Source organism: Lepisosteus platostomus, chromosome 1, assembly GCF_059453375.1.
Source record: "Lepisosteus platostomus isolate fLepPlt1 chromosome 1, fLepPlt1.hap1, whole genome shotgun sequence".
NCBI classification, from domain to species: Eukaryota; Metazoa; Chordata; class Actinopteri; order Semionotiformes; family Lepisosteidae; genus Lepisosteus; species Lepisosteus platostomus.
In genome coordinates this window covers 13688949-13714715 of record NC_142611.1, presented here as the reverse complement: position 1 = coordinate 13714715, position 25767 = coordinate 13688949, and the positions used below count along the sequence as shown (strand labels likewise).

The 25767-nt window shown below is 39.2% G+C and overlaps 3 protein-coding genes across 8 annotated transcripts in view; 2 read left to right on the top strand and 1 right to left on the bottom strand.

The window, feature by feature from the left end:
- Positions 1-14450, top strand: part of arhgef38 (Rho guanine nucleotide exchange factor 38) — a 29280-nt gene extending 14830 nt beyond the window's left edge. Inside the window, exons 7-14 of the mRNA XM_088625061.1 lie at positions 1054-1187; positions 1773-1877; positions 2289-2411; positions 4253-4570; positions 6790-6921; positions 7333-7531; positions 8958-9190; positions 12558-14450. Coding sequence (XP_088481187.1) covers positions 1054-1187; positions 1773-1877; positions 2289-2411; positions 4253-4570; positions 6790-6921; positions 7333-7531; positions 8958-9190; positions 12558-12740 — 1427 coding nt within the window. The 3' untranslated portion in view covers positions 12741-14450. The remainder of the gene's footprint in view (positions 1-1053; positions 1188-1772; positions 1878-2288; positions 2412-4252; positions 4571-6789; positions 6922-7332; positions 7532-8957; positions 9191-12557) is intronic.
- Positions 14451-15104: 654 nt separating this feature from the next.
- Positions 15105-21125, bottom strand: ints12 (integrator complex subunit 12). Of its 4 annotated transcripts, none has more exons than XM_088625106.1 (7): positions 20947-21125; positions 19749-20137; positions 19277-19432; positions 18598-18785; positions 17572-17731; positions 16285-16437; positions 15105-16042 (listed from the first exon to the last, which is right to left on the bottom strand). In XM_088625106.1, the coding sequence occupies exons 2-7, from the start codon at positions 19902-19904 to the stop codon at positions 15416-15418; spliced, it is 1440 nt and encodes a 479-aa protein (XP_088481232.1). In that variant the 5' UTR covers positions 19905-20137; positions 20947-21125; the 3' UTR covers positions 15105-15415. The 4 variants fall into 4 exon arrangements, with proteins under 4 accessions (XP_088481232.1, XP_088481250.1, XP_088481242.1 ...); XM_088625124.1 differs by having other exon boundaries at positions 19749-20134; XM_088625116.1 differs by having other exon boundaries at positions 19749-19916; positions 20947-21124.
- A 177-nt stretch (positions 21126-21302) lies between these two features.
- Positions 21303-25767, top strand: part of gstcd (glutathione S-transferase, C-terminal domain containing) — a 60047-nt gene continuing 55582 nt past the window's right edge. For 2 of the 3 annotated variants that reach the window (XM_088625095.1, XM_088625075.1), the window contains exons 1-3: positions 21303-21405; positions 23080-23521; positions 24380-24811. In XM_088625095.1, the coding sequence (XP_088481221.1) occupies positions 23105-23521; positions 24380-24811 (849 nt within the window). In that variant the 5' untranslated portion in view covers positions 21303-21405; positions 23080-23104. The remainder of the gene's footprint in view (positions 21406-23079; positions 23522-24379; positions 24812-25767) is intronic. The other variant, XM_088625084.1, reaches the window with a different exon arrangement.

The window sequence follows — 25767 nt, the reverse complement described above, 5'->3', positions numbered from 1 at the left end:
GTTAGATCTTAATTTCACACATTTCTGCTCACCTACTGTACTTATGTAAGTCTTGGACCCGGGACTGCCTGTTGCCGATCTCTCTCGTACCCCTCCTGCCACTTCTCCTACCCCTCTACAGCAACTCCCCAGCTCAGTCCTCGCAATACGGAGTGAGGAGTTTCGATATGCCTGCCTTTCTGATGAAGCTGCCAATTCTCTTAGCCAGTCGAGCTACAGTATGTCAAAATACACACTGCAGTTCTCGTCTCTCTCACATTTAATAAGATCTCACCGAAATACTGAAATCACCATTAGGGCAATGCATTAAAATAAAAATGACCATTCCCCCATCCACACAAACCCTCATCAGCTATCCCCTTCAGTGGTAGTACCCTCTCAGTCTGCACCTAAGAACCCCCAAAACACAGACATTATTCCTTATTTGTAATATATTCTGTAACTGTGACAGGTTGCGTTTATTATTTATACAGCAGTAAGTACTGTATTATTCTTCTTGTGTTTTTGGCACTTATACCCCCCAAAAAACATTGACATGTTCATGAAAAGTAAAAAAAAAATGTGTCTAGACTTGTTTTAAATATTCATCACTTTTCTTTTAATTGTAATCTTCCTTCATGCTTTCTTTTGTTGAAATACACTTTTTCCTGTATTTTAAAACCTAAATAAAAGCATTTAATGAATGTAGCAAACAGAAAAGTCAGGCATTGATCTGACATGAGACAACATTTGCTTCTGTTTGTCATGTTTTTAATTTTAAATCCAGCCTTATTTTGGATTGTCAAACTGCCTTGAAACATGCGGTATTTCCTCTTCCTTCCATGTTAATTATCTTAGATAAACTAAGGTTTGTCTAGCTCTGTTATTTGTTCTTCCTTTCATGTCTTTCCTTCTGAAACGTGATGACAATTTTTTGTTTAAGTAACAAATGCAATGTTTGATGAAATTATACCTTAAACCAATGTCATTAACCAATGTTAATATTTGTAAACAAGCAAGGCGTCTGCTCTTTGAACATTTTAAACCCTTCATGCAATTGGTTCCCATCCTCAGTTATGAAATACAAAAGGACGGATGAAGAGGGCACACTGAAGAGCAGGATAAACAAGCTGAATATTCACTCCCTCAAAAAGAAGTCTAACAGAGTGACCGAGTACCTTAAAATCCTCAGTGGAGTCGAACCTCAGGTAGAGTATCATTTTGAAAGCCTAAATATGTACTTTTTCATCAGTTTTCTCCTGGAAGAGAAATTACATTGTTACTTTATGGCTTTGGTGAGTTTATAGGACTTCATATCATTTTTATATTTTGCCATGTAAAACTATCATAATGATGAATGTCCACGTATTGTTCAAGATCCAATAGTGAATCCCTTTCAGAGGATTCCTTCTCAGTGCTGGATGCCATAGTCCAGACACCGTATTGTCTGGTGTCTGCTGGTTTATTAGGTCTCTTTAAAGCAGCAGCACTTGATGAGAAACTTGATGGTAAGTTGGTCCAACTCATTCAATACTGAGCACCCCAGAAACAGAGATGGCAGATGACAGAAACCCACTGATTTTGACCACAGATACTCATTCTGCACTTTCTGCAAACATCTTTACTAGTTAAACTGCTCAGGATCTCGCTTCTACAGCCTGAGGTTTCCCATGGATTTGACTTTGAGTCATTGTTTGTTTTTCCTATTTGGTCTGTTGGCAAGGCAACTGCAATGGAAGAAACTTGGGAAAGCACTGTGTGTCCCTGCTTAAATATTAACTCTGACTTTTCAGGTTAAGGATGAGATATTTGACAAGGAAGAAAAAGTATTCAGGAATCTTGAAAAAGCTGTAAGGCAGTTGGTCAAAAATGTTTGCTGCTACCTCCATTATACACAGGTAAGAAAAAATGAAGTATGACTGGTTCTGTTGCGTAATGTCCTTTGCAGTTTTGTAAGGCATATTTGAGGAGACATTAAATTAACTTTTTGAAGCAATTGTTTCTTTTGCTTAGCATGTTCGCTCTAGAATATCGCTCAATATAGTTTATTCAAGCGTAACAACAAAGTGGGCCTTACTGCTAAAAAGTACAAAACAGTGGGTTGAATTGTCTCCTGCTACGATTTTTTTCTGGCTTGAGTTAGTTGAATAACTGTTTAAATGAAAAGATGTTTGAATGAAAAATTGTTTAAATGCAAATGTAGCTGCCTTGACCTCAACCGTTGTCTTTCACTGAAAGGCAAATAAATCTCAACAGACAAGTTGAAAATGAAATGGGAAATGTTCTGTTCTGGCTCAATAATTTTGTAGGAGATTATGACAGTGGCTGTCCAAAATGTCCAGGACCTTGAAAACATTCTACAGGACCCAGAGAAACTGAGCACAAATGGCTTAAATTGCAAGAAGAATGGAGACAACCCGTATGTGCACTATGTAAGTGAGAATGCCACACTTTTTACTGCCTGTTACTGACTAATATTTTTGAACCTCTGAACTAACAGGAAGCACAGCAGGAAAGCTAATTAATAGTTCAGGAACAGAAAAAAGTTACTGGCCTTATGTTTTTATTTTTTATTAAGTGTTATATCCACCCATTTTCTAATTTGTTTATCCAATTTAGGGTTGTGGGGGAGCCGGTATCCCAGTTACAGTAGCAACAGGTACAAGGCAGGTTACACCCTGGACGTGATGCCAGTCCATCACAGGGTACACACAGACGGGCTTAAAATTCTCATACCAGCGCCAGTTTTCCCAAAATCCAATTAACCTACAGTACCAGGATGAACTGTATTTGGACTGTGGGAGGTAACCAGAGCACCCGGAGGAAACCTGAGCGAACATGGGGAGAACATACAAATCCTACACAGATAGCACCTCAGGTCCAGAATAGAAGACAGCACTGCTAACCACTGTACCACCTACATATGATATATTCTTAAATGTGTGTATATATACAGTATATATTAATTTTTAGTTTAATATATATTGGCTTTTGATTCACATAATGTTAAAATAAGGAAATATTTGTGTGTCAAGACCGCAGCTTACAACATGAAGCAATTTGTATTGTACAAGGTGACATACAATATAAAAGAAAATATTGTCTATATAGTACTGTACATTCTTTTTTTACACACTCGAAAAAGGCTCCACAGCCGAAACGTTGTGCTTTCTTTCTTCTCTTTTCAGCATGGAATAAACCTATTACTCGATCTTTTTTTACCTACAGTGTATGCCTTTGTCAGCCCAAGCCTTTCAGCCTTAACTTCAGTCTTCTCTTCTGTTAGTTTTTTTTTTCCGTTTTTAATGTTATTCTGCCTTGGTGGGCATCTGGGCACATGGTTTCCTAAGCACCTGGAAGCTTCTCACAATGGTGTCCTTGTAGCTGGCATGCTAACAGTACAGTGAATCTGCTTCCTTCTGTTGGTGTGAGAGAGATTGTCATTCAGGCTCACAGTGCATTCTTATTCAATCGGAATTCAAAGCACATTGCTCTGAGGCCTTTCATTATCCTCTTTTGTACTGTCTCCTTTCATTCACTTTCAGCACTAAGCAGCACCTAGCAATTAATGTGGCATCTTCAGTCTGATGACTGTGTCTCAGTGAGGAGCACACATTCTGTAGTTTATTCACTTGACACTTGCAGTATTATTAATCAGGATAGGTGGTACTGTTACAGAAACTTGAGTGCACCTGTATACAGTATATGAAATAAAACAAATTAAAAGACAGCTTCATTTAGATAATGGATTGGAAGATGTGTGAAGTTCAAATATCCCAGATGATACAGTATGTATGGTTTGGTGATGTCTCTGGGATGTATCTGAGAATATGGGAGAGTCATGTTGTTGGTAAAAAACCTTAAGGTTTTGGTCTAAACATTATAAGGGCAAAATGTCCTAGATTGCTAACGGTCCATTATAGCTGAGGAAGTGAAGAAAAGACCAAGATTCTACAGCTGAGATCAAATAAAAATCAGAGCATCCCAGATTGGCTCTCCATGAATAAAAAAATACAGCAATAGAAAAACAGTACATGGGACAATTTAGTTTAAATAGAAATGCTTTTTTTAAAATAAACTTTTAGAGCATAGCTATCCGAATCTGTGTTTAATTGACCTTTTAATTGACCTCACAAGCCCCAAAACCACAGATCCAAGCCACTAATTACAGCCTTACAGATGGGATTAAATTGTAGGAAACCGCATGCTGGGGTGCGCTTTCATACCATCACTGCGAATGATAAATATTCCCTTTGCCTGGGTTCTCCTCCAGAAAGACAAGCTGGAACGGCTGGTGCTGATGCCCCTGTCGATGCTACAGGCCATGTTCTCGGCTCCTCAGAAGCTCATTCAGAAACGGCACGACAAGCTGCTGGACTACTGCAGCCGGCTGGAGAGGGCTGCCTCCGACGAGCTGGGGTGCGCTCGCCGCGACTACGAGGCGCTGAACGCGCAGCTTGTGGAGGAGCTGCAGCGGTTTAACACGGCCGCCAAGAAGATCTTGTCAAACTCCATCTACTGCTTTGCTGCTCTCTTTAGGGACCTCATGGACTCTGCCCGGCAAGCAGCACCACCGATACAGCTCTTACCGGTAGGTGGTCGTCAGTTGCAGTGAATTTGTAATGACTTAATCTTTAGAAGACAATTTAAAACTTTATCGGAGTTGCACATTTTGCGTTATGCGTTAGCTGAATATGCCTACATTTTTTATTAAGGAAAAATGTATGGTTTCATTCGTTTTCTCATACAGTATGGGGTCAAAACTAGTCCTCTGTTTTCTGCTGTATTTCTTCTAGCTCTTAAAGCTATATCACCATCACAATTTGGTTTAAATATGAGAATTGACTGAGCGGTTTAATAAGTAAAATAAATATTCATAACCCTCAACTTGTGATTTTTCCAGAATATACCTGAGCGGTATGTATAATTAGAGGCACATGAATTCCTGGCTCCCTGGCATGGCTTTTTGTGAAGAGTAATAATCCAGGCACACTTGGTTAAACAAATGCTATTGACAATGACAGTGACACAAACTATACTACACACAACAAAACATACAACAAACAAGTTACTATATTTACGCTATGTATAGACAAGGTGTTTCAGAGGCCTAACATCCTAATCACCCAGAAAACCCCAGACTGCTACAAAGTGTAAAACTCTTAAATAATGCCTACAGAGTCCCAAATAAAATAATTGCCTTCTAAATAAATGCAATACAACCTGCAGTTAAATCTCTCATCGGATGTCAAAGAGTAAGTGGGAGCCTATCTCCCTCTTCTAAAAATACGCCCACAAGCAGGAAAGGCTGTCTTTAACCGAGATATCTTTTACTCAGGAAACCCGTTCCCTAAAAACACTCTCGCCTGGCACAATCGTCACGTTTTCTCTTCTTGTCCTTTGATTCTCCCTCTTTCTCATCTGTGGTCTTAATGTGATCTTATATGGTGTGTACAGTATCTGGGCTGCTCATTGACAATCATTTACTCACAACTTAATTAACTAGGTAAATTTAGCAGTTTTTTGATCAGGGCATCCCCTGCACCACAGCAAACATCCCCTCTGCTTTGAAGCTGGAATTTTTTACACAGCCAGGTGTTACACACCTAAAATTCCTAGAGACGCTTCCCAGTCACCTACAGCTGAAACCATATATCTTTTACTCATCTAAGTGAGAAAACTTGTGCAGTTTTTCTTAAAAATCTGTACATGTTTCTCTTTGTTTTACTTGCTTTACTTCTCCACTGCCTTCTGCATTCCTCTTTAATGAACCGTATAAAAAAGGATTTAGAACAATGTACAGTAATAGCACAAATACACATGAATACAGGACATGTCAGTTCTCTGGGCAGTTTTAAAACTAAATATTTTTAAAATAAACAATCTAAACAAAGATGCTTTTAAAGTATTAGTGTCACGAACAGTTCTTTCCGGGCCCTATGCAGACGACACAATCCTGAATAGTGAGGAAACACTGGAGAAAAAGTCATGCAGGAGACGGATGTGGAGATGGGGGGGTGTCCTAGGTGTGCAGGTGTCCAGGGGAAGTGAGTCCCGGGCGAACAATCCAAGACGAAGTCCAAACGGGGAATCCAAACAGAAGCATAAGTCCGTGGCCAGGCAATCCATCCAGGGGATTAAAAACCAAGAACCGGGTAGGGACCGGGGGGGATTGGGGATCAGGAACAGAAAGTTAACACCATAATGGAGCCAGACGCAGAATTCAATGAAGAGCCTCGAATGACGTCTGCGTCTGGCTTTTAAGGGGGAAAAGAAGAGGGGCTGGAATAAGGAACAGGTGCGGGTAATGGGGCAGAACAAGGAAGGGCTGGAGTGCCCTTAAGAGGAAGAGTAGTGATCATGACAATTAGTATGTGTAACAGTTTAAAATAAAGTTCAATGATTTCAATTTGCATGTAGCTGAAGAGTACGACTGTGGCTTGATTGAAGATTTATTACACAAAAAACTAAAATGCCCTTTTAAAACTGTTTCCACCAGAAAATATGAAACTTTCTGTGCTATAAGGCTTATCTTTTTTGTCTTTTTGATGTAGAGGTCTGAAATATAAGATCCCCACAGAAACTGGTAAATGTGTATTTTGAATGAAAGAAAGTGGGGTATTGCTTTCCTCATTTATGTTTATATTCCTCCTTACATTCTGTTTGTACCATCACATCCAATATAATGATCCTGATAAATCCTTAGATGTTGCATTAAAATGTTAACAATTTTTTTTCCCTTCACAGTGTATTGGTGTGTCTGATGCTTAATTCTCCTGATTTCGAGATGTTATGTTGTCTTTATTCAAGGCTCCTTTGTCGAACCTCAGTGAAGTCCAGAACAGCATAATGGAGGAGCTGAACAACCTGGTTTTTGTCAAAGAAAACGCACAAAAGTTAATGGAACGAAAAGTGAGCTTTGAGAAATCCAGGAAAGTTCTGGTGAGCTCTCTTTGATGGATATCACTGTCTTTCTTTTATTAGGAGCACATACTGTACACATCAACTGTGGGACAGTTCATTCTGTGACCTGTGGAGTTTTAGACCTACTGTAAGATGCATCAATCCTGTGTAATTGTACATGCAATTGTATATAATATCTAAGGTGTTACGGAACCGTTTAGATCTTAACTAATGATTACTGATTGGTCTTTTAACTTACCAACTTCAAACAATGACAATGTGTTGGAAGGCTTCCCCACCTAGGGCAAACTAGTACTACCATCATTTAAAAATGGAATTGACAATCGGATCAGGCTCTCTTCCAAACTCCTCCTCGCCTTTAACATTGAATTGATCACTTTTTTTCACTTCATCACCAAAACCGTCACTCTCTCCCTCTCATCCCTGTAGTACGAGACTCCCCGTCAGACTGAAGCTCAGAGGGAAAAGCTTATTTCCAGCTACCCTGCCGACAGACTGTACCAGCTAAAACGCAACTGCAATGCAACTCAGGAGCACGATGTGAGCCTGTTTGAGGGGGAGCTGGTGGCTGTGGAGGAACAGAAAGATCCACTAGGGAGCACAAGCAGATGGCTCGTCAACACGGGCAGTGAGTACTTACAGTATAAGTGCCCTTTGTTATGTAATGCTGCTGGCATGCGGGCTCTTTCGTCTAGGTTCTTGCTTTTCTGCTGTGTTCCGGAGTAGCTTTCTGCAAAATCTGTCATTCCAGGAATGCCCTACAGACTGTGTTGATACCTTCACGGTCCATTAAAACCACCACTGTAATAAACAAACTGATTGAAAAAGAATTTTCTTCAGCTTGTTGCTTGGGAAATGTACCATGGGCCCTTTTGTCTTTATGGCATTGAGTCTCACTTTACAGAAAACAAACTTCACACACTTCCAAGCCTGTTTATCTTTTTTTGGATGCTTACAGGTTCTAAGCAAGAAAGCATTCTACCAAACTATGACCTGTGTGACCTACAGTAGATTGCAGCTTTAAAACGGAAGTCCCAAGAGGCTATGAAAGAAAGACAAAGCAAAATTGATTGGCCCCATTTTCTGATGATACACCCCATACATTGTTCATTTAAACTGGTGGTTTATTAAGCATGTATTATATAACCCATTCCCTTAACATCCCCTTTCATTGTAAAATGCTTTTTTTGGTATGATCAAAGCTCTTCTCTGCTTTGTATATAAAGTATATTCTCTGCAGAGAACAGCCTATTGCTTCTGAATGTTATAATAGTGTAGTTATAACTGTTCAAAGTGGAAAGGTGACTGGAGCACCTAAAGCGTACACTCTGGGAAGGACAAATGCAGTTACTATGCGTCCGTATCAGGAGACTCTTCTCAGACATCTCCAGGACAACACACTACAGCCTAGCAGTCAATATGATCCTGCACTCAGGAGGACAGATAAAAGGATGAGATTAGATCAGATTGTGGTTATCTGGCACTTTTGCCAAGGGAAAGAGGAAGGTGTGAGAGGTGAATGAATACTGTCTCTCTATTATAGAAATGTAAGGGATGAGCTGTGATTGCTAATTGCTGTTACTGTACATCAATATTATTATTAATAATTATAGAAAGAAAAACAGATCACTTATGTTAATAGCATCATTTGTCACATAACCTGTATTGGTACAGAGAAACTGACAGCTTGGTTTTTCTCTTGTGGAATTTGAGGTTTCTTTCTTCATTGTTAAAAAGTGTGTATACAGTATATAAAAATAATAAACAAAACCAGATTATTTTTGCTAGTGCACTATAATATATACAATACAGTATATATATATGTGTACTTTATATATGCACATACAGGATAAGAAAAAGAAAGAGGTAAGAAAATGTATGAAGTAGATGGAAATATGTACAGTGTGTAACAATGAATTTAAAATTAGATTAGAAGTTTCTTATGTGAATTTCTAATTTGATTGACTAATTACTTTGTACAGCATTCGAAGCATCTTAACCACAGTAAAGCCAGACTGCAAGCTGGCCAGTCAGAGCTCTCTTCCTCTCAACAGGCACAGTGGGCTATGTCTACTCCTCCTTTCTGAAGCCATACAACCCCACCAGGGAGCTCAACGGCAGCATTCCCGAACAGCAGGATGACTTTGACAACATCAGCCTGTTTGTCTCTGGCAGCGGGAGCAGCAGCCTTAGGAGCTTCTGTCTGACCGCCAGTGACAGCAGCTCCTCCATCTCAGGGCTGCAGTCCACAGCTGACCTTGAGGCAGACGGCATCGATGACCAGCAGGTAAGGCTCTGCCTTCTGAGAGGCACAAGCCGTGAGAGGACAAGGTTTAGCAAAGAGCACAGGGAACTTGGATAGGTTGAGCTCATGAAACTGTACTTAGAATAGGAAACGTCTAAAATAAATACAGTCCTCCCAACAATACTGGAAATGCTTAACAAATTTGTCGGTGGCCTTTGCTTCAGACATAGGGTAGCAATGTGTAGATCTGGAACTAGATGAAAAACAGCACTTTTGCCATACGTGTGAAGAGTATCGTGTACATATATCCCGTCAGATGTGATGTTTTTAAAATACTTTTCTTGAGTCTAAAAATGTTAATGTAATAGAATGTTCAATATTTCAGGGCAACCCGCCCAAACAATAAGAAAATCACACCACCAGCATGGGAGTCAAGGGTATACTGACGAACATATCTCAGAGACCAGAGATCACAGATATTGTCTATACAGATGAATGGTAGGCAGGTGGTGAGGGTTTTAGTAGTTCAGTCCACCACAGAGGAGAAACACTCTTTCACCTCAGTAATGGGATGTCGTACTGCAGACGTGTACAAGTAAAAGAGTATGCAGGAGGTACTGAGAGTCTGGTGGAAGAGAGCTGAAGGAGTGAGATTAAAATCTGATGTTACACTAGGTAGGAACAGACTGGTTTTGACAGACGTAAGCAAAGTCTAGCTTAAATCTGATGTGGGTGGCAACAGGAGCCAGTGAAGGGACTTGAGTTATGAAGTAAACTGAGGATGAGAAAAAACAGTGGAGTAGATGAACAGTTTTAGCATGGCAGCTGTCAAAGAGGAGAAGCTCATATGAACTCAGGTGTGAGGAAAACTCATATGCCCCTTTCTTTTCAGGGCAGTCTTTATGTGTTTTTTGGTGGATAAATTGGCTTTGTAAATAACTATTAAAAGTAATGAAAACACACTTACAGGACACATATAAAAATCAAACAAGTACAAATGTTTAGAATCACTTGAAAAGGCACATCATGTGAGGACCTGTTTCAGGTTTTACACGAGCAGATAAAATAGGCAAACTAACTGAGGAAGGGATATCTGAAATATAGAGCAACACAATTGTTTTTCAGTACTGTTTATTATTTTCTGTTTATACTGGTCTCAAAACTCCTTTTTTCTATTTATAATAGTCTAGCTACTGAAGTACAGTAAATTGATATAACATGCACTGCATGAACAGATGCCTTATCTCTAAGACACAGATATGCATCGTAATGCTGGCTCTGAGAAAAAAGCATACTAAGCAGACAGTGCTGACTGTGTAGGGGAGCAAGGCTAAAAATTATTTGAAATTGTAAGACCTCACTTATTTGCAAAGTATTTCCTTTATAGGGCAATGTAAGGTTTACGATTAGTCTTAGATTAAGTTGTAAAGCATACATCTTTATTGTTCACTTTTTGGTCGAAAAAGGATTTTGTGAGTTTTAAGAATTTTTTTTTATTTTAACTTAATCCACATGCCCGTACATACTGGTCCATATATTTTCTATTGGCAAACTGCTCAACCCATAGTAAATCAGAGCAGTGGTTCTCAAACCTGGTTCTACGGAATCATGGTATCTTTTTCTCCAGCGTAGTTTGGAATCACACACTAGTTGTTTACAGCTTTCTACCTAGAGCAAGACTGCTTTTAATTATTAAAAACATTGAATGAGATTCATGTCAGCCCTGCGCCACTTTCTGAGCTTCCATGCAGGTACAGTATGTTGCCTGAAACATAACCAACTGAGCCACTGCAAAAGGAAAACACGACACACTATGGGAATGTCGGACACATTGTCTTTCCCGCGTTCCCAGAGTTGTTTCGACAGAAATACAAGTAAGCAAGCTGAGAAGGGAGCATAAAGTTCTGTACACTGATGTTTCTGGAAACAATTCTCTTCTCATTGGGTATTTTGGGACCAAAATAAAGAACACCAAATGCCTAACCGAGCAAGCAGATCACTTAGTGTTGTCAATGAGCTCTGGAAAATTCAAACTCATTTGGATCAATAATCAGCAGACGTGGGTAAGCAATTCTGAATTAGACAGAGAATGGAAATCTGCCTCTACTGAATGTCAGGACACTTTTTATTGATTTTAATTATGCCTGAGTTATTTGATCTTTGATGTGAACTTGATTAAGTTTTTTTTTCTAATCACGTTTCATTTAACGACCATAATTCATAATACTTAGAACATTTAAAGTTCACAAAATTTCATTAGAGCTAGAAATGGTCACAAGGGAAATATTTAGAGCAGCACAGTGATGTGGACATGGTGCTGTTGCCTCATAGCTTTTGGGTCCTGGTTAGAATCTGGGTTCTTTCATATTCTCCCCAGATTTCCATGGGTATTCGTTGGATGTACTGCTCTTCTCTCACTTTTTAAAGAGAAATTAAGCTCTTCTTTTAATCTGAAACTCTTCTGTTAATATGTTAATTGGTATCTCTAAATTGTTCCTGTGAATGTGCCACAGAATGGTCTGGCATCCTGTGTAGAGTGCGGTTCAACACTTTATCCTTTGACAGTCATTCCCAGCCCTAGTCCAGGAGGAATATTCTCTACCGGTCTTCATTCCAGCTGAATCCTGAAATGGATTAATGAGCATTCAATTATTGGTGGTTTGAAGGTCCTACTGTCTCAGAAAATCATATGCATTCCCAATTTAAATTTAGAGTTATTATTCTTGTGCACCCCCTCTAATAGAGTGGAGTGGATTTCCAAGATGACAACAAATCCAAATCTTTTGGGGATTTTGCAAAATAACAGCCCTCAAACTCATTCCTAATTTTTGGAGCTATGAACTTAAACCAATTCTTCCTTCAGTCGTAATGGACTTGGCTGCTCATGGGTGCTAAAAACGTAGATTTCTGGACACTGTCAACGCTGTATTATTTTAGGTGACCCATGTAACTGACTCATCATAATCACGGCCAAGCCACTCAGGACATCAGTCTTCCTTCTTGGAAAATAGAGAAGGGGGAGCAAATGGAGTGGAAGTTTGCACGCATCTGACGTAATACTGAAAAGTAGCTGTTTGTTGTGACAACACAACACCAGTGTTTGCCAATTCTGTAATTTTTTTTAAAAAGGACGGGGCGTCCAGTGTAACCTTCAGACATTAGTTTCAGCAAACCTCGACAAAACAGACTGACCCCACGTAATGCAGGATATACAGTACGTGTAAAACAATCTTACAGTGAAAACGTGTTTTTTTTTGTAAACACTGACACCTGCTGGGGAAAAACAAACACAAACTGTGGTAATGATCTTTTAATGGAGTAGGGTGGTTTTGTCATTTTACGACTAGTATTGTACAGCGTGTGGTGTAGCTTAGTCTCTAACCAGAGGTGCTGTTTGTTTATGTTGCAGTACTATGCGGTCTACGCTTTTCAAGCTCGCTGTGAGCAGGAGCTGAGCCTGCAGGAGTACCAGCATGTGCGGATCTTGAAGTTCTGCGACCTGAGCGGCAATAAAGAGTGGTGGCTGGCTGAAGCCAATGGGCAGAAAGGCTATGTACCAGCAAACTACCTTGGAAAGATGTCGTATGCATAACAGATTCTCATGAACTTTGCCGAGTGCTGCATTAATTCAGTCTCTTATGAGAATCCCTGCTATTTTTATTATTGTTGTCAACACTGTGAGATTATCTTTGTGAATGAAGTACCATCTTGCACTATAAATGCTGAGCACTTAGTATTGCCACATACAGTGTTTTAAAGCAATGAATGTTATTCTACCTTAATTTGTTTATTAAGTAAATGTTGTTCTATCTATAATGTATATATACAGATTTATATGCAAAAATGCTTATATGAAAATATATTTTAAACAATCATGCAGTGTCAGAGAATACCTTTCTCTTCTTAGATGTACTTTCTATTTATTTTTTTATGAGATGAATAAAGATACGCAGCTATACAATTGAGAAACGGTCCAAAGAAATTAACATTTTGCTTGTTATTACTAATCATTACCATTAATCTGACAGCCTATGAAGAACATATCTTCCACCCTTAGGTTACAAAACATATTCAGACAATTCTTCAAAGGGAACTTCTATCTAAGCCAAGTTTTATACTTATGGCAAGGACATATGGAATAAACATACTTGATTATGATTCCTCTTCTGATTTAATAATGATTTTTAATTTCCTTTCTTCAGTTTGCTAGTTAGCCTTAATAAACTTTTGGTCTTCATCCAAAATCCTACAATTATCTTTAAAATTCTTGTAGACCCTGAACAATTCAACTTACAGTGCTGATCATATTTCACAAAAAGAAATTTCAGGGAAAACTAAATTGTGATGCTGGAACTGGGAAATACTTTCAGGAACTGGCCTCATCTATCTCCATCTCATTTCACTGGTCAACATCCATATTGCATATGGAGCAGTTTCTGATTTATCCATTTTCATCTCACCACAGCACCCCACAGGTGAGAATGTTCTAAAGTTCACAAAATTATCTGAGCTCGGAGTTGTGCCATGTTAGGTTCTCCTTACCAGCCTGGTACACTATGTAGACAAGCTGGGGCTGTTTCAGTGGGGTCAGTGTGAGGCAGTATATCTCACCGTAAGGGTGATTTACCAATGGACCCCTTTGAACATTTTATTAGTGGGCATTGATTTCAGCACCAAGAAGGAATGAATAATGGGAAAATCCCAAAGCAATGTACTGGAATTTGACCTGCTGTAATGCAGATGAGTGTAAACCACTCCTAATCCTGGACTCCCACAAAAATCCCAAACCACTGGCACATGCAAAGAATTGAAAGGATTTAATAACACATTTAATTTATTCTGATGAATACTAAAAAAAAAACATTTAATCTTTGCATCAAAGGTTATTATTGGCAAAAACAACAATTAAAGGAAGATATACTATGTCACCATTATCAGTCCTATTCTTACAATGGTAATAACACAAGCAACACTCCAAGGCATTGCTACAGAGCTGATCCTCTTACTACCTCAGAATTAACCTTCTGGAATGAACTTGTAAAAACTTGCAGATCTAAGAACCGTATAATTTACCTTCGTCTTTTTTTTATTATTTTGGCTTACTGGCAGCTGCTTTCCCATCCTTCTCAGTATTTGTTTACCATGCAGAAAGAAATGCTGATTTTCGGTTTCATTAGGGCATTATTTACCACAAAGGATTGATTGCAATACTTGTAATATACTGTCAGATATAGTGTTGATATTTATGTTCTTGTGTTTCAATGATTTAAAATACCTGAATAAATATCTGTTACTTTCCTGAGCCCATGCTCTCACCTCTTGTCTGTAAAAGTTCTATTAAATATTTTATAAACACTTAGTTTTATGGGTGAAAGGCTCAATTCTTCACAAACTTAGCAATGACAACCTGACAAAGATAACAGTGTTTTTTATTAACTACACCAGCATCTGTTGACAATGGGGTTGAACTATCTGGCTTAAGATTTCTGAAAGAAAATGTGTAAAACAACTAGTAAACAATCACCTGAGTAACTGCAAGATTGATACAACAGACATGATATATGTGCAACTGTAAGATTTTATTAATAAAATGTGACATTGTTTTTGTCTTCCTACCCGATTGGTTTAAAATGTCAAGGAAATGCACAATTTAACAATTTAGTCTAGTCCAGGTACAAGTTTAGGTCCTTAAAATTTTAGGTTGAAGTCTCACCTAAATCATACGGAATAAATTTAGGCTGCAGTCCACACCACATCAGTATGGCTGATTACCTTAGAGTGCAACAGCTGCTTAGTTAGGTGCAGAGAACAGCTGGAATACAATTAAGAAGCTGGGAAATGGAAAACGTATAGAACAATTATCATAAAAATAATAAAGTCCATCTGTACAATCTAAAATGAGGTCTTGGTTTCTCAGTTCTTATAATGGTTTGAAAAAATTAAACGCAGAAATCAGTTAACAAATGCAATCAATTTTATTTGCTTTCCCCAAAAACCTTTTCCTTTCCACTGACAACAGCTTGTTGAGAGAGGACAACAAGAATTGAATCGGACGAGCTGCAATGCAGTGGCGCACACTACTTCCACGTGTATTTCTGAAATACCATTTAGGATTTTTCAGCAGCATATATTCTGAAGAATTCAAGTATTTTGTTTTTCTATTAAAAAAAAAAGCGTAGTGGAGAAAATCCAAAAGCTACACGTGCCTTCTTCCGTTCTCACTCTGAGGCAGTGTAGCTTGTATTTAATCCACCTGGAACAGTGTTATTATTTTTTCAGTTTCTTCTGCGCTGCTTTCTTCTTCACCATCTGCAAGCGCTTCATGGCATTCAGCTGCGACTCCTGGGAGGTGGGTGCTTTCCCTCCAGCCAGTGGGTCAGCAGACGCTTTTGTTCCGTTGTTGTTGTTGGTGCTGCTGGTGCTGCTGCTGCTGCCCCCACCACTCCCACCATTGCTCCCACCTCCCCCATTACCACTGCTGCCAGCCTGGCTTGTACCTGCAGCAGGGCTGCTGCTGGGCCCCGCCAAGCCCACCTTATTGACGCTGTCACTGCTGGATGAGCGGTTGAGGCCTGGCTTCCCCAAAGTCAGGGGCGGCGGGGGCTTGAGAGGGACAGCGGTGGAGCCATTGTTGTTGTTGCCGTTGCCTGCTGCCATTTTGGACCCGAGTCCCGACTTGGCGCTGGCAAGCCCAGACAGTCCCACCGCCGGCTTCTGACTGGAGGTCACAGAGGTGGATTTCCCACTGGTGCTCGGCGTGGAGGATCCCAGCTTCGTGCTGGCTGGGCCGGCTGTGGAGGTCTTCGCTGCAAAGGCGGCCCATCCGGTCAAACCGCTAGCTGCAGGCAGGGACGAGCTGTTGCCAGAGGGGTTTCCCGACACCGCAGTGGACGCCTGCAAAAGTCACACAGACGCTTCCTTACAATAAACGCCGAGATCCAGGATCCGCTTGAAATAACCTGTGTACTTGTCAAAGAAAAATCTCTCAGGCTGAGAAAATTCAGATTCAAACAACACACCCCTGTGCTGCAAACTATACATTATGAAAGTTAACACAGCCGTCTAGATTGTGTAATAAGGGAACATTTTTAATGCCTCAGTTCCCTTTACTGTCCAGGTCTCGGAAAACACCTTACCTTAACTTCTGTTCTCTTAAAAGCCTGGAATGTGCTGGCAGTGTCCTGCTTGGGCTTGACCTCTGGCTTCTTCACCAGAGTGTCCTTCACAACGGGGACAGCAGAGGTCACAGCAGGGGCTGGTTTCTGTGGGGGTTTTTGAGTCTTTTGTGCCTGTAAACAAACACAAGATATTTGATCTCAAATCATACACATTATTTGCCAAAGCAATTCCTGTGCAAAAGTCCCATCCATTTTTCTATTAAGACCACGTGAATCTCTTAGAACTATAGGAGTCAGAGTTTAAAAGTTATATAAACTGCTTATTCAACAAATTATTGGCCTTGGAAAACTAAATCCTGAGGGGCTTATGTTTTTATTCACTTCAGCCATATTTCTACTCTAGAAACGGAAGAATAGGATTCAATTGAATTGTCTTCAAAGTAATGCAGTTTTTAAAGGAATTTATGTTCATCTAACAACGTCTGGTCTTTTGAGAATATTATGACTGAATGTCTTAATGACCAAATTAATGGCTGTTGGTATGCTACATCTGATGCTACTTTGTCACAGTTACAATTACCAAAGATACTCTTGACTTAGAAGGCAAGGAATTGTACCTGAAAAATCAATTTAGCTATTCAAGAGAACAGCATTTAATTTGCAGCAAGGTTTACAGTTGTAAAGTAAGAGAAAAGAGTATCTGTGTTGTTATTTTGCAGATTGTGCTTTTAAACTTTTAACATTTACTTTCAAACAAAATATTGTCCTAAAGAAGCATTAATCCCCACAGAGATGCCAAAAATGACATATCTGTGTTGGTGTTTCTTTCAGTAAGTATGAAAAGAATACATCAAATGCAGGCTTTGAAATAATAAAAATCAAAACAGTATGATTTATCTTATAATATAATTAAAACCAAACGCTGATTTGATATGATTTTCTACAGGTAAATGTTCAGCCTCTGCTGCCACCTTGCTTTTAAGCAGGGTAAAACTTTTTTCAGAGATATTCCGACAATTTTACTTAAAAAAATAAAAAAAAAACATTTTGTTGAATGGTACATTTACATGTTTCTTATATTAGTGTAAGATGCAGCTTCACTCCAGACATATTCTGGATACTTATATAAAAAACTGACTACCAATTTTCAGTTTTCCTTTCAGGAAAAAGCAGAGGCAGTGTATCTTATGCAGATGCACAACACTGCCTGTTCACACCTTTGATCCAATTCTGTTATTTACACAGATTTGATTATTGTTTAAGTCTAACATTTAATTGCAATCTAGGCTCTGAATTCAGCCTTACCATGCGCTTCATCTGCCTGGTGCACCGGGCGCAGTACCAGACCAGACGTGGGTCGTTGACGTCCTTGTCTGTCACCTGTGGCTTGTGACAGTCTTGGTGATAAAGATTGTGACACTCCTGACATTCCACAAGCTGGTTCCCTGAGGTGACTGTCATCTGCCTGCATTAACAGGGTGAAGGAAAGGAAAGGAAACAGGTCTTCCAAATGTATATTTAACTGATGTAGAGTTGCAAAGCAAACATTAGTGCAAAACAATTTCACACCATTTTCACAACAAATCCAGTGGTAATTAAAATTTTTGACTTGTTTAAACTTCATCCTCCCCCTTTAATGATAATGCCCATTTTCATGCCCTCTCTCCATTTTGAGCTGTTCTAGGTAATAAATGTTCACTGATGGGTGAGCCATCAGTGAAAATTAGATAAGATAAGTTCACTTTATTAGCCATATACAATTTCTTGCATTAGGAATTCGTCTTTTCGCATACCCCAGCTTGCTCTCCATGAGATACACAGACAGGGAGAGAAGCTTGGGGTCAGAGCGCAGGGTCAGCCATTGTACAGCACCCCTGGAGCAGTTAGGGTTAAGGGCCTTGCTCAGGAGCCTAATGGAGTAGGATTCCTCTGCCGGCCCCGGGATTTCAACCAGCAGCCTTCCAGCCACAGGCACAGATCCTTAGCCACAGAGCCTACGCTTCACCCCAGACACCTATCCCAAAAGGTACTATCCCAACTGAAGTAATTTTTTTTTGTATTCTATAGCTGTGATGCGCAGAATGGTGAAATACCAGCTTCTATTCCCAAATACTGGTTAGAAAAATCTAAGAAAATTATAAAAAACCATTAAAGTATGGCAGGCCAATTTTTATTTTTCAGTTTAGTTAATATTTATTAATATACTACAACATACAAATGTGTAAAACTGTAATAAAAGACAAGATCATCTTTGCTTTATTTAGATTACTTTATGTTCTATAGGTGATCAACTGAGGCTGTTCATACTGTATGCAATGAGACGTTACTCACCTACAAACCACACAAGCCAAACCCATCTCCATAGCAAAATCATCGGCACTCGTCTCGTCAAAGCTGGACAAATCAGGAATGGGGAGGTCCTTGCTAGTTTGAACTGTGATGGGAGACGATCTATTCTCCTGCTTCTCCAGGCGAGGTTTCTTTGGTGGGTCAATTGCATCAACAGGATCCACTTTAACCTGAATGACAGAATACGGGTGAAACTGTGGCACGTGTGTCATAGGAGCCCCACAATTTTAATTAACACCCAGCAATAGCAAACTTCCTATTGGGTTTCTACTAAGTAGTAATGATTAAAATATTCTTTTTCATATTACAGTATTTATATATGCGAACAATACTGATTTGGGTTAAATTTTTAAATACATTAAGTATAAGAACACAAGGACCTTTGTCCTAAGATGACTGATGGTTAAAAACATTGTAACCATTAAAAAAGCCACAGAATGTTCAACAACATCATGTAAATGTGAAACAGTCTACATTAGCTTTGCATGCTAATGATACACCTCATGTATTCCTGCTCAGTTTCACCTTAAGAATGAGATACCTAACCCAAGGTATCGGAAAAACTTCAGATAGTGGTTGTTTAGAAACTAGGACTGGCAAATGTTTGCCATCCTCATGAATGGGAATCTTCCTTTTTTTCCTCGTTTTCCTGACAGTTTACCTTCTCCGATGTTCTTTTCTCACTCTCTTTTTTGCTTTTTTCAGAGCTGCTTGACTTGCCATTGCCACTGCCTGAGGAAGAGGAGCTAGAGGAAGATTTTGTCTCCTGCTTGCTCAAGCTCACTTTCGTAACGGTCACCTTGGAGACCTCCACTTCCTGTTTGGGGAAAGAAAGATTTCACACCACAGGTAGGACACGCCAGTGAAGAACAACAACAAAAAAAATAGAACAGAACAAAATGAGTGAAACTCTTTAAAGACAAGTCTTTGATTACTTTTACTCTTGTAGGCTGAACTGTGTCCAGATTACAGGATTTCCTTTGTAAACAAGGTTCAAACACAAGGCAAAGCCCTTTTTTGTTACATTTTAAAGTTATTTCTCAAAAAAAAAAGCAAGGTCATGGCTCTGCAACAAACTAGTGCATCATGGCTCAAATGTAAGGCCTTACTCATAATTTTCTGCAAAAGGTTACCTTGAGCGTGGTCCGATAGTTTGAATCACTTCCCCTTGCCAAGGATTCATCTAGCAGTGCCTTCAGTTTCTCTGCTGAATCCTTGCTTTTGGAATGCAGGTATCCAAGGCCTTTCAGAAAGATTGGGTCCAGCTCCAGACTTACAGTGGCAGCCATGATCTCTGTCAGCTGTTATGGACATACAACATGAATCTGCAAGGGTCTTGATGCGAGAGTTGCCATCAGTGACAGAGCATACCTTAAGTGTGCAGTCTGAACGTGAAGGAAGGGCCAAAGGCTGATGCATTTCTTTGTCTGTTACTGCTGTTTAACTGACAAAACATTATGCATCATTTAATCTCTTTTCTGGTTCAGAGAGTGGCCACATTTCCCTCAATCCTGTTCAGCTGCTGGAAAACATAAGAAAATGACTGCTTGCATTTAATATTAAATAGTTACGTACTTAATGGAAAGCCTGCATTATATTGTCAGGGATGTATAGGTTTAGCTTTTTCTACAGATATATTTTTTATGACTTGAATCTCATTTTGTCCTATTTTTTAGAAAATTAGAGGTCAAATGGAAATTTGTAAAAGTATCTGAATAGTCACTTTGCAGTGTAACAAACGATATTAATCTCTTGGTTACAGTCGCACCGAGAAAATTGCCAGTTGGATCGTCCAAATTTTATTAATGAAATGCCCTGTGGTTTATTTCAAAACCTAATACTATTACAGTTAAGTCATAATACTGATATTTTCTATATGAACAAAAATATTCATTGGTATTCCCTTTTATAAATACCTTATACTTACAGCCAGTGGTGGTAACGCTTTATATCATAAGGAAAAAAATAAGCATTTTTGATTAATTTATTCGTATGATTTATTCCCTTCAGAACTATTCTGAACGAACTATTTTGTCCAGAATCCGGAACTAGCCCTACAACTACTCCGCAACACAGGATATACTATTGCTAAAAAAACACGTATTACACAATAACAAAATCTTTGAGATTAAATGCCTTTTTTTCCAAATATTACTTCACCTCTCTAGTTTTACACTTCATCATCACTGGTGTAAAAATCTCGGAATGGGAATATTGCTACTAGATTTCCTAATCTGTCATCTGGACGGAAGTACATACATACACCTTGCAACAAACTTATTTCAACTGTAATTTAAACACCTCTTGTTTTTAACGCATTTCCTTTCTTACCTTTGTTTTTCGAAAATAAAAAACAAAAATAAACTGATGCAAACTAACATCTGTTCAATTTATATACCTATACATATATATATATAGCTCCGTGTATTTACAATTTACGCCGCGAGCACGTCCCTTTCCAAGATGGTATATAACCATCCTGCCCCTTTTTGTGTTCGGGGGAAACAAAAACATAATATTTGTACCCTATCGGGGAAAAAAACTTTTTGATCGTTCATAAAACAGTTAATCAGCATTTAAATCATAAAATAAAAACAGTTAATTCATTTACGTGCCATTTTTTCCAACTACTTAACGACTATTTAATTTAAGATGACGTTTCCCAACCGTCGGTTAAGGGTGTGAGAGGTTACACGGACACGTTTTTTGGTGACACAAGGAAGAAAAGGTTTGAAACAGCGTGATTGTGTGCAAAGAGAACTGTAGCTGCAGAGGCTTGCTGTGTGTAGAGTAAGCTGATTTCGTTTTTGACGCTTGCGAAAACAAACAAGAAAAGCGGTGAATTGAATGGGAGAGATTCAAACAGTAAAATAATAATAAACATCAAAAACTTCTTTTAGGCGCAAAATGTTTATAAAGCTAGACTTGTGTACAAGATCTGTATAATAAAAACCCTACAGAAATACCTCTTGATATGTTTTTACTTTAAGTTAAATGTTGTAAATGAAACGAAATGTCGTTGTCATTTTAACTATTTTAATTTAATTAAACGTCTGATTTGTTATAGTGTCTTAGGGTCCACTTGGGCTAGAGAGAGAATTTTAGTGCACTTGTCTTGAAAACTGCTTGTTCAGTTACATTTGATGTTGATCGCATTCGCATGAAGGGTGTTGAATCTTATACTCCACACCTTTGAAATGAAATGAAATGAAAAATTTACAGTGAAGTTGAACTAATCTTAACGGTAGCATATTTTCATTGACACTCTGATTTTTCTCTTGGGCAGAACGTATGTGTGGGTCACAGCATGTCCTTCTCTTCTGGGGGCTCTGTAGATTCATCTGCTTTTTATTGCTGCTTCTCATTTGAGTTTTTAATAGGAGTCAGATAATCTGGTTTTAGGTCATAGTAAATTTCTAATGTAAAGGCAAAACAACAGACCTGCATACGTTTGTCTGATTTTCTGTAAATCAGTCCTAATCATTAATCTCTGTAATATGGTCAGATTATGAATACCTCTGCGATAAGTCCACTAACGTACCCTTTTAAGTTTTAGGTGTGTCGTTTCTGAGACCTGGGTGAAACAGTGTAATGACGTTTCCTGTAATGGTCATGACATCTGTTTTGCACTGGTCTGCAGTTGTGCTGATGTTGCAGTTGCTTAACAGAAAGGAGGTGGATTTCTAAAATGGTCTGCTTGATTCCAAACAGTAGATCACGAAGACACACAGAGTCACACAAGACGATTTTGGCTGTTATTTTGTGTCCTGCAATTGGGCTTTCCTAAAGTCTGTGTTAATTCAATTGGGAAATCAGTTTCTCACTTCTGTGCCTGATCTGCTGTAGAGTGGCACTGCCACATATCCCAAAATAATAATTAATAATTGCTTATAGTTATAAAGTGCTTTTCTGGACACTCCACTAAAAGTGCTTTACAGGTAATGGGGACTCCCCTCCACCACCACCAATGTGCAGCACCCACCTGGATGATGCGACTGCAGCTATAGTGCGCCAGAACACTCACCACACACCAGCTATTAGTGGGGAGGAGAACAGAGTAATGAAGCCAATTCATAGAGGTGCACCTCTTCAGTTGTGGACTAAGTGGATCCCCTTCTATATATGAAGCACTTGGGAATCCTTTGTGTTGCAAAGTGCTACTGTATATAAAAGCAAAAACATTCACTTACTATCGCATTGCAATGACTTTTCCTATGCATAGTTTCAAAGATGTTACATATACACTTCTTGAATATTAAATGTTAAACCCTGTGTATGCACAGTATGTATAGAAAAGTATTGAGAATCACACTATCTCGTCATTGAGTCTTACAGATTGAGGCTGTACTCTAAAGGTATAGCCAATATTTCTGCTTTAATAAAGCTAAAAATATAAGTACATAAATGTACCTACAGACTTATTGTGCTGTTATGTGAACATGTAATGTTCTTTTCTTTTTACAGAGTATATTGCTGTGCCTCCAATGCAATGAAACACACAAATTCAAAAAGGGGAGAAGAGTGTCTCTACCTGGACATTTCTGACCAGAGTGAAGAGGCCATTCTCCCTCTCCACACCTCCATAACGCTCTTTCTCCTGTCGTACTGTGACTCCAAGTTATTCCGTGTCTTCCTGGTTCCTTCTCGGCCTGACCCGGCGCAGTCATGGAGGCACCGAGTGCCGGGGGGCCTGGCCGCCAGCGTCGTCTCCGAACAGGACCTGCCCGCGCTGGTGAGAAGCTGTTGCCTTCCTGCGGTGCTGGAGGAGGAGGGCAGGTATTGCCGAGCAGGCCTGGCCGTAGTGCTGAGACATATCATTCAGAGGACTTGCGAGGAAGATCCCAGCCGCAAGGATGTAGCGGCCCTGCTGGGCTTCAAAAAGACCTGCCTCAAAGCCTGTGCCGAAGTAAGTCTGTTATCTCATTCTTTTGTTTTCCTTTTGCTTGTTTATTAATGCAGATATGCTAAACTGTATTGTTGACTATCTAATTAGGTGTATTACTTGTGATGATCATTTTTTTTACTACTACATTTTTATTAACCATTCCAGCGAAGGCAGTTTCTCATAACACTTCAGCTTATTGTTCATCAATAAATAGGGGAAGAAAAACAGTCCTGATCTTAAGCAGTATGGTATACATTCATTATACTTCACTGAATCATTTCTGCACATTCGAAACGAAAAAGTCTTTTTTCACCGCAGATGGGGAAAGTGCATTTTACACAACGGGTTTATGTTAAACAAAGATAACTTGCTGAACAAATAGCTCCTGAGAATGACAGTGAACAAATATAAGTAGAACAAGTATACCCCCTTCGACGCCCATCTCCCCAGAACAAACAAGCACTCAGGTTATATTTGTGAGGTTCACATGGACATGATCTGCTATTATTACCATACTTTTGTTTACTGGTATGTGCTTTAGAGGGGCATTTGTAGTCTGTTCTGTTTTGTGTGTGACTTTCAGTAGTCATCATATTAAATCATATGATGGAAAATGCAGATAGTGTAATTTATTACATTGCAATGGAAATTGATTTAGTTTATAGGAGCAAATGACAGGTCTGTTTTCTGCTACTTGTATGGTGTAGTTATGTTGCATCACCAGGATAAACCTTATATTACTTCTGTCATAGGTAGGGGAGGTCATCAGTGATTATGATAATAGTTTTAAAAGGGGACATGGGGCTGCTGTATCTCTGTCTTGAGGGAAATGTTAGTGAATTCTATTTACTGGAATAACTGTGTTGATTTCTGGCCTAGGTGAGTCAATGGACGCGGCTCTGTGAGCTCAACATCCCCTCAGCTGTGGAGGAATTTCTCAGGCAGCCTGCAGGCCCAGATCCAGAGATACCCACCGCTATCTTGCGCCTGGAGAAGAAACTGGAAGAGCCCGTTAAGGTCCACAATGACGACAAGATCCGCCGGCAGAAACTGCAGCAGCAGAAGGAAGAGGCAGGCTCTGCCACCCAGCCTGCTTCATTCCGGGAGTCATTGAACTCGGAAGGACTGGAGCTGAGGGCTGCCTTGGCCAAGCTGTCTGTGGAGGATACACCTTCGTCAGCCACTAGGGGGCCCTCTAACATCAGGAGAGTCAAGACCACTGAGCTGCCAGCCCTAGAGCATGTGTTTGCAGAGGGGCTGTACTTCACACTTACAGACCTTGTCCTGCTGCCTTGTTTGCACCACTTTCTGGTAAGGATGGAAATCAGTGAAATTGTGAATAACACAGGCCAGGTGCTATATTTAGTGAAAAAAAGTTGTTTTATTCACAACTTTTTGGAGTCTTTATTGTGGGTGAAAAAAGTACTTGTAGTTTTACATATGGGGGGGAGCTCACCAATGCTATTAATTCAATAAAAATCTTTAATAAAATAATTAAATGTTAGTGGATGTATCTTTAGCTTACACATTAACTTGTATTCAGCTACATTTCAGAACTTACATTCAAATATAATTGTGGAAGTGAAAAAAAAAGCAAAAAGTAGGATTTTTGAACCTCCCACAGAGTGTCAGGTTGGAACAAAACAGAAATTCAGAATACTCAATACTTTGGGGGGAAAAAATAGATAAAGCCTACAGTGTTTGTGCTGTTGCTGGTTAGTGAAACATGCTGTCAGCCAATATAACATGAACAAAAGCAATGCACACAAAATTCTCTTTCAGAAACAGAACTTTATTTGACCCTTTAGCCTTCTGTGCCCTGTTAATTCAGATGAAGGGAATTAATCATTAACTATGGTCAGTTTTAAAGTACAGTATCAGCCACCTTGCAGGTGTGGAAAGCATGAGGTGCACGTTATTAATGTTAAGTCCACTAGAAGTGTTTTTGACTTGTTGGAGAATTGTACCATGTGCTTTAACCATTCACATCTTTAATGTTTTGTAATATTATATTATTATCAGGACATACTGCTATTGTATTCTCATATGTAGCAGTGATAAGGTTAATTATAGATCTTGTAAATGCAAACATTGCTTTAAATGCTTTAATTTTGTCATGCTCTTGCTAAGCAACCACAGAATTATTTTCCCGTATGTGATGGTAAAGGTCCCTCTAAAGAAAAGCAAAAAGAAAAGCTCTTAAATACAAATCCATGTACTGGAAAGGGAATACCCTGTGAAACTGACAGATACCAGTTTTGCATGTA

What these genes read in the sequence shown, in the direction of transcription:
- ints12 (XM_088625106.1), bottom strand. Translation starts at nt 19,904, where the DNA reads ATGGCTGCCACTGTAAGTCTGGAGCTGGACCCAATCTTTCTGAAAGGC. An exon ending in TTGGCTTGTGTGGTTTGTAG is followed by an intron (nt 17,732 to 18,597) that starts GTGAGTAACGTC and finishes CTGTTAATGCAG; the next exon opens with GCAGATGACAGTCACCTCAG. An exon ending in TTAAGAGAACAGAAGTTAAG is followed by an intron (nt 16,043 to 16,284) that starts GTAAGGTGTTTT and finishes TGACTTTTGCAG; the next exon opens with GCGTCCACTGCGGTGTCGGG.